This window comes from Hirsutella rhossiliensis, assembly GCF_020360975.1.
Source record: "Hirsutella rhossiliensis strain HR02 chromosome Unknown scaffold00001, whole genome shotgun sequence".
Lineage (NCBI taxonomy): Eukaryota > Fungi > Ascomycota > Sordariomycetes > Hypocreales > Ophiocordycipitaceae > Hirsutella > Hirsutella rhossiliensis.
Genome location: NW_025408667.1, coordinates 8,061,562 through 8,078,269, shown reverse-complemented (window position 1 = coordinate 8,078,269; position 16,708 = coordinate 8,061,562). Strand labels below are relative to the sequence as shown.

Genomic DNA, 16,708 nt, shown 5'->3' with positions numbered 1-16,708 from the left:
TGGTGAAAGTTGCCCACTCGCTGCGATGTCATCAACTTCATCAAATTACCTAGGTAATCATAAAGTCTATTGGCTTAAAGTCTGTGCAGTAGTGAGCGCCGAGAGAACTAAGTCTTAAGCTAGGTCAACTCTCTTGCGTCCGCTCAACGAAAACATTAACTCCCGTCTCCCACGGCCTTACCCGATTGGACGTGAACTCGAGTTTTATACGTGTGGCTGCATATTGCCGACACCACTCACGGCTGAAGCATACTATTCTCTCGCACAACGTAAGATGGCAAGTTCCGTGCGATTGGGGACGTTGGATTCCTTTGTGGGACGTTGTTTCGCGGCAGCACCGAGCAGCTAACACAGAGTGAGAGGGGGAAAACACCGACGCTTGGTCCAATAGCGGAAGATGGATGCAAAATTCGGAACTAAACATCTCCTATAAACACGAGCTCTCGATCGAAGATTTCCCAGTTTCTGGCGAGAACGAATTCGCAACTCATACGGCTATTTTCTAAGTAACGCACCTCAAAGTAAATAGAACCTGTCCACTGCGTGTACACGCACTCAAGGCTAGTACTTGCTCCTCACCACGCCATTCTGGTAAGTTCATCTCAACTTCCAAGTCTGCTTCAATTAAAATTCTAATGATCAGTGTGAGTAGATCTCTTAGGAAAGTGAGATTCAGAGGGTGACATCAGCGTCTCGCTTAAAGTCTCAGCATCACACGTCGCTCAACGGTTTCTCAGACTAAGCGTCGAGATGCTTTCAAAGCTGCTCCTCATTCATTACGCGACTACACTATCAACCGCATATCCTTTTGCTGCCGGCGTCTCTTACCCCCAGGCCGTCGTTGCCGAGGCGCAACAGATCTACGGTGACAATACGAAGCTTCGTCTGCGCAATTCGACATCTTCCTGCACGTTAGGAACAGTATCTATACGCAGAGCTTGGGATGATCTATCACTGGAAGACAGGAAAAGTTACATCGATGCCGTTCACTGCTTGATTGCCAAGAAACCTGCGCGCTCAAGCCTTGAGGTTGTTCCGGGGGCGCGCAACTGGCACGATGATTTTGTTTGGTCTCATGTCACGCAGACGAATTTCGTTCACGGATCCGGCCTGACTCTCCCGTGGCATCGGCAATTCATCTGGTCTTACGAGCAGACACTGAGGAACGAATGCGGCTATCGAGGGTCTCTGCCTTACTGGCCGTGGGAACGACACTCGGCCAATCAAGACCGATCTCCAGTATTTCAACCAGGACCTACGTCGTTTGGAACAAACGGAAAACCCATACCGCATGAAGATGCAACCGCGCGTGTTGTTGGACTGCCCGACAACTACAACTTTAGTGTTCCACTGCCAGCCGGAACCGGTGGGGGGTGCATTCAAGACGGCGCATTCAGCGACATGACTGTCACCCTCGGACCAGTCACGACATCGAGCAACCTGGCCAACAACACGTACGGAAACCAATACAACCCCCGATGTTTGAAACGGGACTTTCACCAATCATTCAGCACTGCCAATCTGACATATACGACCATAGCCGATCTATGGTCTGCTTCTTCTGTTCACGATTTCCATCCTCTGCTTGAAAGGGTGGCCCACCCGGCCTCGCATGGCTATGTTGGAGGGGATGAGCAAGATCTGTACACATCACCGAATGATCCTCTATTCTACCTCATCCACAGTCAGATTGATCGCCTGTGGGCCGTCTGGCAAGGTCAGGATTATGCATCCCGGGAATTCGCACTAGACGGGACCGTCACGATCAATAACATGCCTCCTTCGGAGGACGCTACCCTGTCAATGATAATGCACCTGGATATTGCGGCTGGAAATGACATGCCTGTGTCAGACGCAATGACAGCTATTGGAAACGACTATTGCTATATATACGCCTAGTCAGGGTGGGTTCGATCCACGCAAACGCAAAGGCGGTCTCCGAGTCGCGATGCGCGCACTAGACGGGTCAAGCTAGATGCGGGGAGAAATAGAGCGTGAAAATGTGCCATGCGGAGCATGGGGGGAATTCAGTTTCATATAAGGTCGGTCGCACTAGCATACGATGGTGGCAAGTGACGATACACTCAAGGGGCATAGAATGCGTATCATACAAGTTTTCTTTCACAGTATAACGGCTTAGACATCAGACTACCAGGTATACATGCAAAATTAAAGTAGGTAAAAGATATCAGATAAGTCAAGATTAAGGTATATTTATACGAAGCTATCGTTACTTTTACTTTCTCTCTCTAACCCTCTTTTCTATACCTCCTTTTAGCTTATTCTTCTTTCTTCTATACCGGTTATTTTTAGCTTCCTAAATCCCTCTTACTAAGAGATGTCTCCGAGAACTATCAAATTAGGCCACGCTTCGCGATGATAGTAATATAGTAAGTTAATTTATTATATATTTTAATTCCCTCCCCTTCCTCTTTTTAATATCTCTCTTTATATCCTTATTAATTCTACATTAACAAAGAAGACCCTTTTAAGCTAAGATATTAGTACCTAATAGAAATTTAAGATTTACCCCCTCTTTTCTAGCTATTACTACTATTTCTATCCTATCTTTTAGCCCTAAGTCCCTGCACATAGAAATGGGCACCCCCCTGTTTTGGGCACCCAAGATGGGTGCCCAACCTAAACGGCTGCGTCAACTTCAACAGCAAATTTCACCGCGGAAACGCATCCAATCTGCTAAAAAATTGACGCATGTGTCTTCAAGCCACTACTGATGAAATATACAGAGTCTGACATTCACAGCGCCCTTGAGGCAATCGCCAATGGCGGATCCGCCAAGAAGGCTGCTCGCGATTGGGGCGTCCTGAGGGCAACTCTTTACAATCGCATGCATGGTCACGAATGCAGAAAGGATGCATTTTCTGCTCTTCAGAGGCTTTCAGACACAGGAAAAGCAACTTACCGAATGGATTCTCATTCAGGACGCCTTGGGCCTTCCTCCCACTCACTCGCAGATCAGGCAGTTCGCGCAGCGCATGCTCGCCGTCAAAGGAGACACACACCGCTCGGAAAACACTGGATGCAAGCATTTTTAAGACGAAATCCTGCAGTTCGGACCCAGAAGTGCCATCACAGAGACTCTGCGCGTGTCAACGGCGCTTCTACCGAGGTAATTCGGCCTTGGTTCAACAATTTCTTCCTTCCCGAGATTCTGGCTATTAAGCCGGAGAACAGGTACAACATGGATGAAGCAGGCATCATGGAAGGACTTGGGGAGAATGGCCTGGTCGTTGGCAGTGCTGAAAACGATCTGTACAAAAGAAAACGCCTAGTTATCGGGTCTGACGTCGTTCATCGAGTGCGTGTCCGCTGCCGGCACCTTCCTCCCTCCACCCGTCATTTTCAAGGGCAAATCGGTCCAGCAACAGTGGTTCCCAGAAGATCTCAGTACTTTTAGTGACTGGCAATTCACTGCGACAAAGAACGGCTGGACTTCGGACCAAACTGCGGTGGAGTGGCTCGAAAAGGTGTTCATTCCAAGAACCCAGCCACCCGACCCTTCGGAGCGAAGACTGCTAGTATTGACGGCCACGGAAGTCACGAGACGGTTGACTTCATGTATCTATGCTACCAGCATCAGATTCACCTTCTTTTCTTACCTCCCCATACCTCTCATGTGCTGCAACCGCTCGATTTGTCTGTCTCTCCGCTCTTAAGCACTACTACCGCAAACAGGTCGGATTTCAGCCTCCTGACCGATTCAAGCCCAGTCGGCAAGCAAAACTTTCTTTCCTGCTACCAGAAAGCACGCGAGCAAGCGCTCACTGTGTCAAACATCAAGGGTGGCTGGAAAGCGACGGGTTTGTGGCCGGTGTCGATGGCGAAGCCACTTTTGAGCCCTCTTCTGCTGGAGAACAGCAACAGACGCAAAAGAACGCGAAAAATGTGGCCAATGCATTCAATAGCCACTTACCCACCAGTGACTGGCAATCAGACACATCCCAGATTGCGTGGTCGACCCCGAGGCGCTCGCAAGATCTGAAGGTTCAGGTAGTTCAATTCAACCAGCTAGACGACGACGTGCCCACGAAGAGATTGCTGTTCAGGAAGATCACAAAAGGGTTTGACGAGAAGGATGGCCTTTAGCAAAAGCTCAATTGCAGATTCAGGCACTGGAAACACAATTGGCGGCCGTCAAGCCGAAAAAGGAAGAGGGTGGTCACGAGCCCGAATTCGAGGTTCGCCAATATTGAGGCAATACGACGGGCGCAGGAGGAGGTGAACGCAGCTGAGAATGAAGAATCTGATGAAACCGAAGCTGAGGTTTCAGAAATAGGTGACGATTGTATCGTAGTGCACGGTGGTGGGCAGTGAGAAGGGATTGAATTAATGGTGTTGAAAATGGTCGTGATTTTTTTGGGGTGCCCAAAACAGGGGGGTGCCCATTTCTATGTGCAGGGACTTAACTAACGAGTAGACGGCTCTGCCTAACCAGCAAAAAGAGCGGAGAGACTATAGCGAGTGCACCCGTCTTATAAAGTAGTCCGAACAATTAGATATTATTAATATAGGAATGTCTATCCCTCCGAATGCGCTAAAAGAGCAAAGAATGCTATTTATAGAGATATTAACCGGTAAGAGCGCCTTGCTGTCTTGGCACTGTTATCTACTAACAATCGCACTAAAATAGAAGTCTCGCAGCCTTGCCGTAGTATAAAATCTCGCGGTATTCCGTCGTTAATCCGTATGCTCTATCTTATTAAAGGGTCGATTCCAGCCTCCTAGATGCTTTTTAAATCGGCCCTATTAATAGGCCCTAACGGCGCGTAGGTCCCATTCTTCGCGTGGAATTGATGGACTGAATGTCACAGACATTGTGATTAGTTCGCTATTGCTGTGAGGGTCAGGTCTCGTCAATAAGGAATCCTACGAACTTACTATAGTGGCCCTCTAGATTTCGCAAGATCCCTTAGTTAAGTCCGAGAAACATGTACCAGACTACTGGACGATGGATCCTTGGTCTAGACTCCGGTCTAACTACTCCGTCCTGTCTAGCTTTGAGTTTCAAGGAACGCTAAAACTCTTAAGATAAGACTTAAAAAGACAAGATCGGTCGCAGGCTTACCAGCCGTTATATCTCCCCTAGACCGGCAAATATATATCTTTCGCTCTATCGAGTTGCTATGCTGCGTTGCATGGAAATGCTATCTTGTATAAGTGTAAAGATAAGGTTTCTAAATATATTACTCGTACGTTTAAAGAAAGGGTAGAAAGCGTGTTTGATTCTAAGTTAGAGGTCTCTTGCCCCTTGCTAAGCCTGCTGCGTATATAGATATGGGGAACCTTTAGCGTCTAAGACTATAATATCGCTAGACATAGTTATCTTAGACTGTCATGCTATTCGCGGAAAAATTGCACTAATGATTAGGTTAAGCCGCTATGGCGATTACGGTTCGACTAGTCAAGAGGTAGTTAATCTTAAAGAGGCCTATAGGGCAGTATATAACTTACTCAAATTCGCGTACAAAAGGACTTTAAGCCCTCTATATATAGTTATTCATATACCACATCCCTTGCTAGATACCGAATCAAGGACTTTTACCCACTATACTCCTTAAGATTTAAATATACTGTGACACTTTGCTACAGTCATAAATATGAAGCTCGGACTTGTCGCTGCGATCTTCCTAGCTGGGAACGGGCTCGCCAGCGTGGCCAACAATGGGGCATACAAATCTGGCGGCGTGTACAGCGTCAAGAAAGCACGTAGCGAATCTGAGGACTATGACAACCCGCCCAACCCTACCCCGTCTGATTCTGTGCCAAGGCCGGATCAACATGGACATGGGCGGGATAAATGCCCTGCGGCATGCACCAGAGCTATTGGCAAGTTAGCCGGCCAAGTCAAGAGCTCGGATAAGAAGTTAGGCAAACGAATCTCAGAGTTGGAAAGGAAGTCAGGCGCCCGAATCGAAGCCTTAGAGAGGAAACTTCAGCAGCTGGTGAATGAGCCGCGCTACGAGGTTAAGTTCGAGACTGGAATGTGGAACAACTGGGATGCTGTCAAGGGTGTAGTCCCTCAGCCAGCAAATACTTCTACGCGCATCACCTTTTCGAAGAAGTACAAATCGATCCCAACGGTATTTGTAAGTCTTTCCGAATTAGACGTGTCCAACGGATATAACCTCCGAGCAAAGGTCTATGCGACGGAAGTCGATACAGAAGGATTTACGGCGCACGCGGACACCTGGTGGGATACACAGTATTATTCGGCCACCGTGGCATGGTTGGCCATGGGATCTTGATGGTCTCTATGACGTGAGGGTTTGACACTAGAGGTTTTCACTCAGAATTAATATAATGATCACACACTTTAGTATTCACTTTGGCCTTTTAAGACATATTTTCCCACTACAGACTACGTCGGATTATGCAAACTACAATTGATGTCTTGCAGGGTTAAAAGCCACTCCATTCAATCTACTGGCTGCTCAAGTTCGGTGGGCAGGCTATAATCCACTGAATGTTAACTAGTGGACACTGGAGGATTGGGGCGGATTGGCTCAATGGCAAGAGCCTCGGTAAAGCCATAAGTGACCTGCTTGCCTTTATATATATTGTGAATGCTATCTGTCAGATAAAACTGACAAAGTTATAGGCTGATCAGCTCTAGTCAGTTAGGATTAACGGCGTATAGGCTGTTAAATAGTCTGACGTCTCCGCTGGTGGCCTATGCCAAAAACGTTGCAGCGGCTGACAAATTTTCAGAAGTGTTACGGGTTGTTTATTTGCGCCGCAATAAAGTGCCAGGAATCTTATACCTCTATGATTAACTATTCGTGCTAGTCGTGGAATTTCTTAGTTAGTTGCATGAAAGCTTCGCATCGCGTGCGAGGGCCGGCAGATTAACACTTTCGCTGAGATAATTTGAATTTAGTACAGTACTCTTAAGCAGGGGCTTAAGAGTATAGTAGAAGAAATAGGGGCATAGAAAGGTAAATTTAGTAATATATATCTTAGTCTATCTATTAAGATAAGGGAGGGGCTTATATAGGTATTATAACTATATATAGCTAGCTAAAAGAGGGCATTAAGATATTCCTATACCTAAGTTAGGCCTATATAATATCCTTAGGCTAGGGGAGTTATATTAGTTAGGTAGGATTCCTTATATATAACTATTAGGTCTACTAGGGATAACTATAGCCTCTTATACCTACTCTCCTTAATATACCCCCTTACTACCTTAGCTTTTAAATAATAGGGTAATAAATAGAGGAGTATTTAGTTTAATAAATATAAGGCTATTCTAATATTAAACTCGGCTACTTTATTATGTATTTAAGGAGGTTATCCTAAAATAAAGGTATTACGAAGACTATTACGCTATATAGGCAAAAGTAGAACGCCCGCTTTAATAGGTACGCTATAAATAATATATATCTAATAACCGCGTCTTTTAATAAAAGGAGGCTCTTAATTATATCCTATAAAAAGGGAAGGTAAATATAGTAAAAGGTAATATAGTTTAGTAACTAATACTATATATCCTTTAAGTTCGTAGTACTAGTTACCCCTCTTACTAAAGGAGGGTTTAAATATTAATTAGTTAGGGTTATATACCTTACTCTTACCGCTTAACTTAGTAGTTAAAGGCTATTATTATTAACCCCTCTTATAAGGGATATAGCTATTATAGGGCTAGGTAAAAAGAATAGTATATAAAAGATAAAAGCTAGGACCTAGGGGAGAGGATATAGGGAGAAGCCCCTTATATCCTATCTCCTTAGGTCCCTAAGTTTATTACCCGCGCTCCTCTTAGGGCGTAGTTATATAACCTACTCTTCCGCCCTAAGGGGAGTCGAACTTACGATTAATAGGGTTATATAACCTACTCTTACTATTTAACTAGTAGTTATAAGTTATATTTATAACCTTCCTTATAAGGAGGGGTATAGCGGGGCATCTCTTTAAGTAGCCTAGGTACTATAGTACTTTTACTAGCAACGTTATCCTTTAAAATAAAAGTAATCTTAAAGGTAGGCTTTTTAGTAATATATTCCTTATATTAATTAGTCTTAATTTAGTAAAGCTATCGTAATTACTATAAGTTTAAGCGCTATAGTATTATATTAATTAGGAGGTAGTCTAGTAATTACCTTACTTCTTAGTAGTAAATAAAGGTAACCTTTACCCCTTAAATCTTTATAGTTTCTTAACTAAATTAAGATCTAACTATTATAGAGTAGGCAGAGGCGTAGGCTTAGGTGCGGTCCGTTAAAAGAAGGTCAATAATCTACGAGGGGGAAAAGGAAGAGAAGTATAGGCCTAGCCTATATAGGCGCGGAGGCCGCTTATATATAGACTTAGCCTAGACCCTAGTCTAGGCCTATATAGGGCAAAAGCCCGTATATTATACCCCTACCCGGCTTTTAAAGAGGCGCGCCTCTAAATAATACCCGATACCGCGCCTAGGGGGACGGAACCCTCGCGCGGACTACGTACGCCTAGTCGCGGAAAAAACGTTAGCAAACAACGCACAATACCCTCCTAAGCGAGCTTGGGCACTCCCTTTCGCTATAGTTATATTATATTAGCGGCCATCCTATATCTTAGCCGCCCTTTCGGTCGCTGCGGGCATACGTCCCGTCTATATAGTAGCTGCTACCGCACGCGAGGGGACGCTAACGAAGCCTATAGAGGCGTTACTAAGATCACTCGTCGCTGTCGTCGAACCTAACCTCCTTTCCGTCCTAGCGCGTGCGCCCCTCTACTACTTAGAGTGCGTTTACCCGCGCCTCCCGGCGCGGGCACTTTAAAAACTAGTAGGATTTGCTACCGTAGCCTATATAGCGACCCTCCTATCGCTACCTCTTTCTATCCTCGGTCCTTAAGGCAAAGATAGAGATATCTATAGCATTACTAGCGTTATCCTCTTCTTATACTATAGAAGAAGATAAAAAAAGAAACTTATTACTACTAAGCTCGCGAAGAAGGCGGACGAGATTAGTATACGTATCTAGTAGTATAGACCTTTCGCTTAAACGGGTACGCTAATCCGAATTTAAGCTCGTAATAAGGTAATTGCACTTTACCGCGTCGGGCTAGCTATATACGTTTACTCGATAAAGCACCTCTTCGAACTATATAAGGTAGGCCGAAATAGCTTTACTCCGCTTTTAATAGAGCGTTATAAGCTCCTAGCCTACCGACTTAGCTACGTTAGGTTCGCCGTAATTAGTGCGGAGCTTTATAAGGAGGTCGGCTAGTCTATTTATGCTAGTACGCGTAAACGGTAAGAGATACCTTTATAGGCGTAGGGATAGGCTCGCGTAAAGATAGTCGAATTAGGCGCGGATATCCCTTATTACGGCGCTATCGGTATAGAGCTTCGCTTCTATATAAAGTAGCCACGGCTCGAGCTCTATAGAGGAGCCGTCGAACTTACTAAGGTGCGGTAGTACCGCTCTTAGTCGTGCGGAGCCCTACTATTATAAGAGGCTCTCGATTGCCCGGGCGAATTAAGTATTACGTTCGCCTTAATTTTGCGACTATAGGAGTACGGATATTTCGCGTGCGTATATACCGGCGCGGGCGGTTTAACTAGACTAAGTAATTAAACCTTAGCTTTAAAGGCAGCTAAAAATAGCTATTCTATATACGGGGATATAGAGAGGGTAAAATAAAGGGTAGATTATACTATTACGGAGTTAGTAGAGGCGTAGGCTTAGGTGCGGTCCGTTAAAAGAAGGTTAATAATCTATAAGGGGGAAAAAGAAGAGAAGTATAGGCCTAGCCTATATAGGCGCGGAGGCCGCTTATATATAGACTTAGCCTAGACCTTAGTTTAGGCCTATATAGGGCAAAAGCCCTTATATTAACTATGCTATTAAAATCCCTTAATCTTAGTAAATATAGTAGTATTTATATTATTAGAGTCTAGCGATTATTAAGTTCGCTATAGTTCTTATATAGAGAGATATAAGAAGTATATATAAAATATATAAAGGTAAAATTAAAAGTAAGGGGTCTAATTTAAAAGTAAGAGGTTAGATAGGTAAGGCAGAGATATTTAATTCTTATAGGGGCAGTAATTATAATAAGGGAGTAATTATTATATTATCTTAATTATCCTTCTTTCCTTTATTTAACGCCCCTCTTTATACTAGTTTAGTATCTTAATTAATAAAGAAGATCCTACTTAAAGAAGCTATTAATATCCTTTTAATTACTAAGCTTTTTACTAGTTTTTCCTTTCCTTTCTAGCCGTTGCTAGTATATCTATCTTATCTCTCGCTACCTTTATAGGAAGCTATCGCTACTTTTACTTCCCCTTATACCCCTACCCTCCTTTCTATACCTCCTTTTAGCTCCTTTTTTAAAACCGGTTTTTTAGCTTCCTAGGTCCCTTATACTAAGGGATATCTCTAAGAACTATAAATTAAGCTACGCTTCGCGATATACCCCCTTAGCTATAGCCTGCCCCTTAAGGGTAAAGTTAAATAATTAGGCTAGTAAGGGTATAGAGGAGGTCTTAGTTTATACTTATCCCTTACTTAAGAAATCCGGGTTTTAGCCCTAGGCTCTTTTAGACCGACTTTAGGAAAAGGGGCCTAAGGAGGAAATTAAGTCCTATAAGAAAGGGGGGCTTCTTTAAAGATAGGTCCTTAAAAAGGGGGCCTTTAAGAAGAATAAGTCCTAATTAAGCTAGGGGCCCTCCTTTAAGATAAGTCCTAGTTCTTTACTTTAGCTATAAATATCTCCTTCTTCTTATATACTATTAGCTCCTCTCGTAAACTCTTAAGGCGGGCTTTTAATAATAGCTTTTCTTAAACGTTTTCTAGCTTAATTTACTATAAAAAGATAGCTAGCTTTTACTTTAGTAGGGGCTTCGTAAGACTATTAGCTTTTATTAATACTATTAGAACCTAATAAATAGAAATAAGTCCCTTTTAGACCTCTTAGCGTAACTAATTCTTAAGGTATATAAGCAAAAGCGGAATTTTAGGAAATCAAGGAATTACGTAAGACTACGTAATAGAGGGGAAGAAGGAGTATAAGGTAGGATTTTCAACGGAATTTATTAGTAGTGTATTAGTGTATGGAAGAGGTGTTAAAGTTAATGATTCTCGATCTATCTACTAGCGGACATGCTGTCTTATATAGACAATTGTAGCTAAACGGAAGAACCTTTCGGGACCAGATTTAGGCTGCCGTATAGCCCTGAGACTAGGGAATTCTATGATACCTCGAGTGAATCTAGAAGTGTCTTGGTTTCACTAATATTCGTGTTTAAAGGAGGTTAGTCGTGCCGGTGTTCTTAAGAGGTCTTAGCTAGCATTCTAAGCTAGCTCTATTCCTTCGATTCCCGATTGTACGATAACCGGCAACCCGTTTAATGCATAATAACATGCAAAATAACGAGCGATTCTTACTCTATAGGATGAGATTTTATCTATAATTAATATACTACTTATTAGCTTATATAATCGGGAGAGTATATTATAGCTGCTTTATTTATAGTAGGAACACCGTTCCTTATAATAACTATTTTATATAAGTATTAAAAGGGCTAACTATATAACTTATATCCTTTTATTAGTTATATAATCTATTTATTCTATTATTAAAAGAGCCTTTTCCCTATTAATAACTAATATAGTTATCTTAACTTTATACTAAGTCTTAAGTAACGCTATAAAGTTATTAAAGATATCCTTAACACTTATTTTTCTTTCTATTAAGTAATAAAACCTTATAGATATATCTATATAAGTAAATAAAGCGAAGTTCTTTTCCTTATTATATACTATTATAGGGCTAGGATAAAGGTTAAAGCTAACTTATACCCTTAGACCTTTAGGCTTTAAGAATAGTATTTCTCTTAAGACTTCCTTCTTAGCTTTCCTTATTATATATATTTAATAGCTATATATTATAGGGCCTTAAAGCTTAGTACCTAAGTAGGCTTTTAATAGCTTCTTTAGTAATTTTAGACTAAGATACTTAAGGCGGCGATATTATAGGTTACCTACCCCCTTAGTTAGCGGCTTAAGCGCTTATATAACTATAAATACCTACTTCTTATATTATAAGAGTATTCTTATTATAAATTAGCCTTTAAAGTTAGTTAGTTTAATATAAATATCCTTTATAGGTTCTAAATAAAGGTATCCTAAGAGCTAGTTTTAGAATATCCTTACTATTATCCCTAGCCTAGCTAAGAAGATACTTATTAGTATTTCTAAGATAAAGTAAGTATCTAGTAAAGTTATCTTCTTACTATTAATTATAAGGATAACTACTATTCTTATTCCTTATACTATAAAGGCTTAGTTTTAACCTAGACTTTATTATTAAAACCTTACTATTATATACTAGTCTCTTAGTATAAGGCTAGTACTTTAACCTAGCCGTTTACTTAAATCTAGTATAGGTTTAATAAGTAATTAAACGGACTAGCTACTATATATAATTAAACGTATTATATAAACTAGCTACTATATAGTATTATACGCGTTAAATATAGACTAGCTACCGGTCTTATAAGTTAAAGTAAGAGTAGTAATAACTATTTATATTTTTCTTTACTCGCCTAGGATCTAATAGGTTCTCTATCCTTTATATATACTATAGCGAGCGTAAGACCTTACTTAGGGCTTTAACTTAGTAATATCTTAACCTTATAATTATATAATAGTAGTATAGCGTATTAGCGGTATTTCCTAGTATTTTCCCTAAGTTAGTATAGGTATTTCTCTATAATTTCCCCGCTATATTTTTATAGTAACTTCTTAGGGAAATCTTAGTATAGTCCTTAAGGAGCTATTATTACTTAGGAAATTATAGTATATTCCTTATATAATATATCCCTAGGGGAAATCTCTATAAAATATCTATATAATCCGCTTAGTTATTATTTCTAGGATTTCTAGGTAATTTCCTAGAGTTTACTTAGTAGCTTCTAGGTTCCTTCTTTCGCGGGGAGCCTTAGGGAGTTAAGGGTAACTTCCTTAAGGGAAGCAGATATCGTTATAGGTACCTAGATTATCGACTATAGGGTGTCCCGTAATACTTACTTAAAAGTTCCTTCTTAGAACTATCCTAGGTTATTAAAGAGGTTAATATTAGCCCCTAAGTTATAGATTTATTTATTAGTAAGTAATAGCGTTCCCTTAGTAGCTATATTTACCTTAAATAAAGTAACTATATTAATAGTCTCTCCTTACTTATTATTATCGCGAAGTATAGCTTAATTTTATAGTTCTCGAAGATATCCCTTAGTATAAGGGACCTAGGAAGCTAAAAAATAGGGTTTAAAGAAGGAGTAAAAAGGAGGTATAGAGAAGAGGGTAGGGGTAAGAGGGGAAGTAGAAGTAGCGATAGCTTCCTATAGAGGTAGCAAGAGATAAGACGGATATATTAGTAATAGCTAGAAAGGAGGGGAAAAACCGGTAAAAAGCTCGGTAGTTAGAAGGATATTAGTAGCTTCTTTAAGTAGGATCTTCTTTATTAATTAAGATGCTAGATAGGTATAAAGAGGGGCGTTAGATAGAGGAAAGAAGGAAAATAAAGGCAATATAATAATTACTCCCTTACCGTAATTACTGCCCCCGTAAGAATTATATATCTCTGCCCTACCTATCCGACCCCTTACTTTAATTTTACCTTCGTATATTTTTATATACTTCTTATATCTCTCTTTATAAGAATTATTACTAATAATAGTATCTATTAGTTCTCTTCCTTTAAGGTATAAATTAAGGGTCTAGGCTAAGTATTTTACTTTCTTATCTAAATAGTTCTTTAGCTGTTTTTCGATATTCTATTTAGCTAAATTACTATATTTCTAGCTTAATAAGGACTTCTTATTATATATTACTTATAATAAGTAGTAATTTTCTTACTAGCTTATTAAGCTATTAACGTACTACTTATAGCTAATATATTTAGCTTAGGTATTTATTTTCCTAGAGATTTAATTAGCGCTTCCTTTTTTATAGCTAGTTATAACTTCTTACTATAAGTATATTCTTATTTAAAGTTAGCGGTTAGGTTCCTTAAAGGAAGTTAATCTTTACTATATCTTTTATTATAAAAGTTAAGAGCCCTTATTATTATAGGCTAATATAGGTCCTACTTATCTACTATTATAAGAAAATCCTATTTAATTCTTATATTGTTAAGTATATTAACCTTAAGGTCTCGTAAATCTATAATAATTTAGTCGAGCTATTCTAACTAAGCTTTCTAGTCTTATATACCTCTTTTATTAATAAAGGTCGTATATTTCTTATAAATTAGCCTTTTCTCCTTTACCCTTAAAGGTAGGGCTTACTTCTTTAATTCCTTAATTTTCTCTCTTAGGCTATTATATATTAAGGTTGCCCCTTAAAGCTCTTTACTAATTATTCTCTTAATTAATTCTTTAAGTATAATTAAAGCTTTTTACTAGACCTTATAGCTATTAAATTATAGCTAGAACCTTTTCTTAAGGTTATAAAAGGAGTCCTTAATATCCTAGTATCGTTTGTTATAGCTTATTCGCTTTATAAGGAATATAGCCTTAGCTTTATCTTCTTATTAAGAAGGTCTCCCTTTAAGATTAATAATAAATTACTCTTAGTCTAGCTATTAAGGCTATTTAAGCTCCTTTATATTATTTAGGTTAGTATATACTAAAATATTATAAGTCTAGGCCTATAATTTAATCCCCTTAATCTATAAGGTCTAATCGAGGCTTTCCCTTAGTCTTATAATATAATTATCCCCTCTTACTTCCTTTAATATTATCTTAGGAAAAATAAAGGTTCTAGCTTTATAAGTAATATCCTTCTTTAAGGGATATATAATTCGTATTTCATATATTTATAATAGTGCCCCTTAGTATAGCTAGGTTCCTTGCCTTAATACTATAATTTGAGCGTTATAACGGCGTTAATAGCTTATAAATAGCTTTAGAGGTAATATCGGTAGGCAAAAGATAATCTAGCCGTATAGGCCGGGCTTATAACTCTTAAGTAGGGGCTTAAGAGTATAGTAGAAGAAATAGGGGCATAGAAAGGTAAATTTAGTAATATATATCTTAGTCTATCTATTAGGATAAGGGAGGGGCTTATATAGGTATAGTAACTATATATAGCTAGCTAAAAGAGGGCATTAAGATATTCCTATACCTAAGTTAAGCTTATATAATATCCTTAGGCTAGGGAGTTATATTAGTTAGGCAGGCTTCCTTATATATAACTATTAGGTCCACTAGGCATGACTATGGCCTCTTATGCCCACTCTCCTCAACAGTACTTAACACCGAGAAAGATACTGCTATAGTCACTCAATGAGGCTTACAATACCCTTAATAACACGGCAATTCATACGAGTTAGCACACGCATGCTATAAGCGTATTGACGAGCTATACGCCGCACGCCATTCTCTAAGAATAACGATAAGCTTGCTAGCAGCCCTCAATCTAGCTCGTCCGGTAACAAGGCTAACAAGGCTGCCAAGCCACAAGTGACAGCACCAGCCGGTTAACCTTACACAAGACAAAATTGTCGTCGCGATGCCCGCGCAAGAGCCCTTGCAAGATGCGGAAGGTAAGTCGTCTGGGACGGCTGAGGTGGAAGTGATCGAATTAATGTAATTGGTAACTAAGGGTAGGATAGAAATACTAGAACTATTACGGCTCATCTTTATCTAGACCTATTCATTCCCTACTAAAGCTAGGGGCAACGGCGGGGCTGGTGATGGAAGATGAAGTTCGGGGCCCAGCGTCACCGGGTCCCTACATCGGGCGCAGCCAATTACACCTTTCGTGAGTTTCCTAAAATTTCGTTCCTTCGGGCCCTTTTTGCGGGAATCGCGACAAACACATACATGTGAAGTATATCGGCTCCCCTACTCTGGTCCAACAAGGTTACTGGTTAGGGACAACAGCCGGACAACCAGAAGCGATGCCACGATCCGTAGCAACGCCACCAGCTGTGGCAGTATCACCAGCCGTAGCCGCGTCACCAGCCGTAGTGGTGTCACCGGCGGTAACAGTGCCACTAGCCGGAGCGGCGCCGGTAGCAGGGCGAGCGGCAGTGGCGGGATCGGCAATAGGAGGAGCAGCAGCAGGAGCAGCAGCAGGAGCAGCAGCAGGAGGAGCAGCAGCAGGCGGAGCAGCAGCAGCAGGAGGAGCGGCCATAGCAGTTCCCCCCTGATTCTGAGCTTCCTGCGCACGCTCTTGCGCCCTAAGCTGTGCCTCCTGGGCCCTCTCCTGGGCCCTCATCGCGCTATTTTGCGCCCTCTGCGCCCTGTCTTGGGCCTTTTCCTGCGGCGTCTTCTTCTCGCGCTTCGTAGCCTTGTTATATGCCGTTGCTTCCTGAGAAGTAGTGACAGCTTTCATTTGGTTATTAATTGCCATGCTTGTAGCTAACCGGCCGCGGCTAAACTCTAGATATAGCTGATTAGTGCATAAACTTAAGGTCAGAGTAGCACAGAGAGGGCTCTATCGTACCTCTGGCCCCGAGAGCAACAGACACGGGCGCCGAGGCAACTAGGCTGACCGAAATAACGAGGCATAGTGAAATAGTTCCGACGGTCTTCATTGTCGTGAAGGCTTAGTGCCTGTAGAAAACAAAAGATGTAAAGGAAAAATAGTGCCGAGTCTGGCTCTTCAATCAGAAGAAGATACAGGTAATGATATTCGGTTCGGTAAAACGCGGTGGTTTCTTGACAAAGAGCAAGACCATAGCACAACCA

At 41.0% G+C, this 16,708-nt stretch overlaps 3 protein-coding genes across 3 annotated transcripts; 2 read left to right on the top strand and 1 right to left on the bottom strand.

Annotated features, from left to right (window-relative positions):
* Positions 1–1,401: 1,401 nt before the first annotated feature.
* On the top strand, positions 1,402–1,899 carry HRG_01123 (tyrosinase; the record flags this gene model as incomplete). The annotated part of the gene is made up of 2 exons (XM_044859594.1): positions 1,402–1,550; positions 1,593–1,899. 2 exons carry the CDS (start codon positions 1,402–1,404, stop codon positions 1,897–1,899), a joined length of 456 nt encoding a protein of 151 aa, XP_044725994.1.
* Positions 1,900–5,618: 3,719 nt separating this feature from the next.
* Positions 5,619–6,266, top strand: HRG_01122 (h-type lectin domain-containing protein; the record flags this gene model as incomplete). Its single annotated transcript, XM_044859593.1, has 1 exon — positions 5,619–6,266. The coding sequence occupies one exon, from the start codon at positions 5,619–5,621 to the stop codon at positions 6,264–6,266; it is 648 nt and encodes a 215-aa protein (XP_044725993.1).
* Positions 6,267–15,878: 9,612 nt separating this feature from the next.
* HRG_01121 (uncharacterized protein) lies at positions 15,879–16,370 on the bottom strand (the record flags this gene model as incomplete). The annotated part of the gene is made up of 1 exon (XM_044859592.1): positions 15,879–16,370. The coding sequence occupies one exon, from the start codon at positions 16,368–16,370 to the stop codon at positions 15,879–15,881; it is 492 nt and encodes a 163-aa protein (XP_044725992.1).
* Positions 16,371–16,708: the final 338 nt, after the last annotated feature.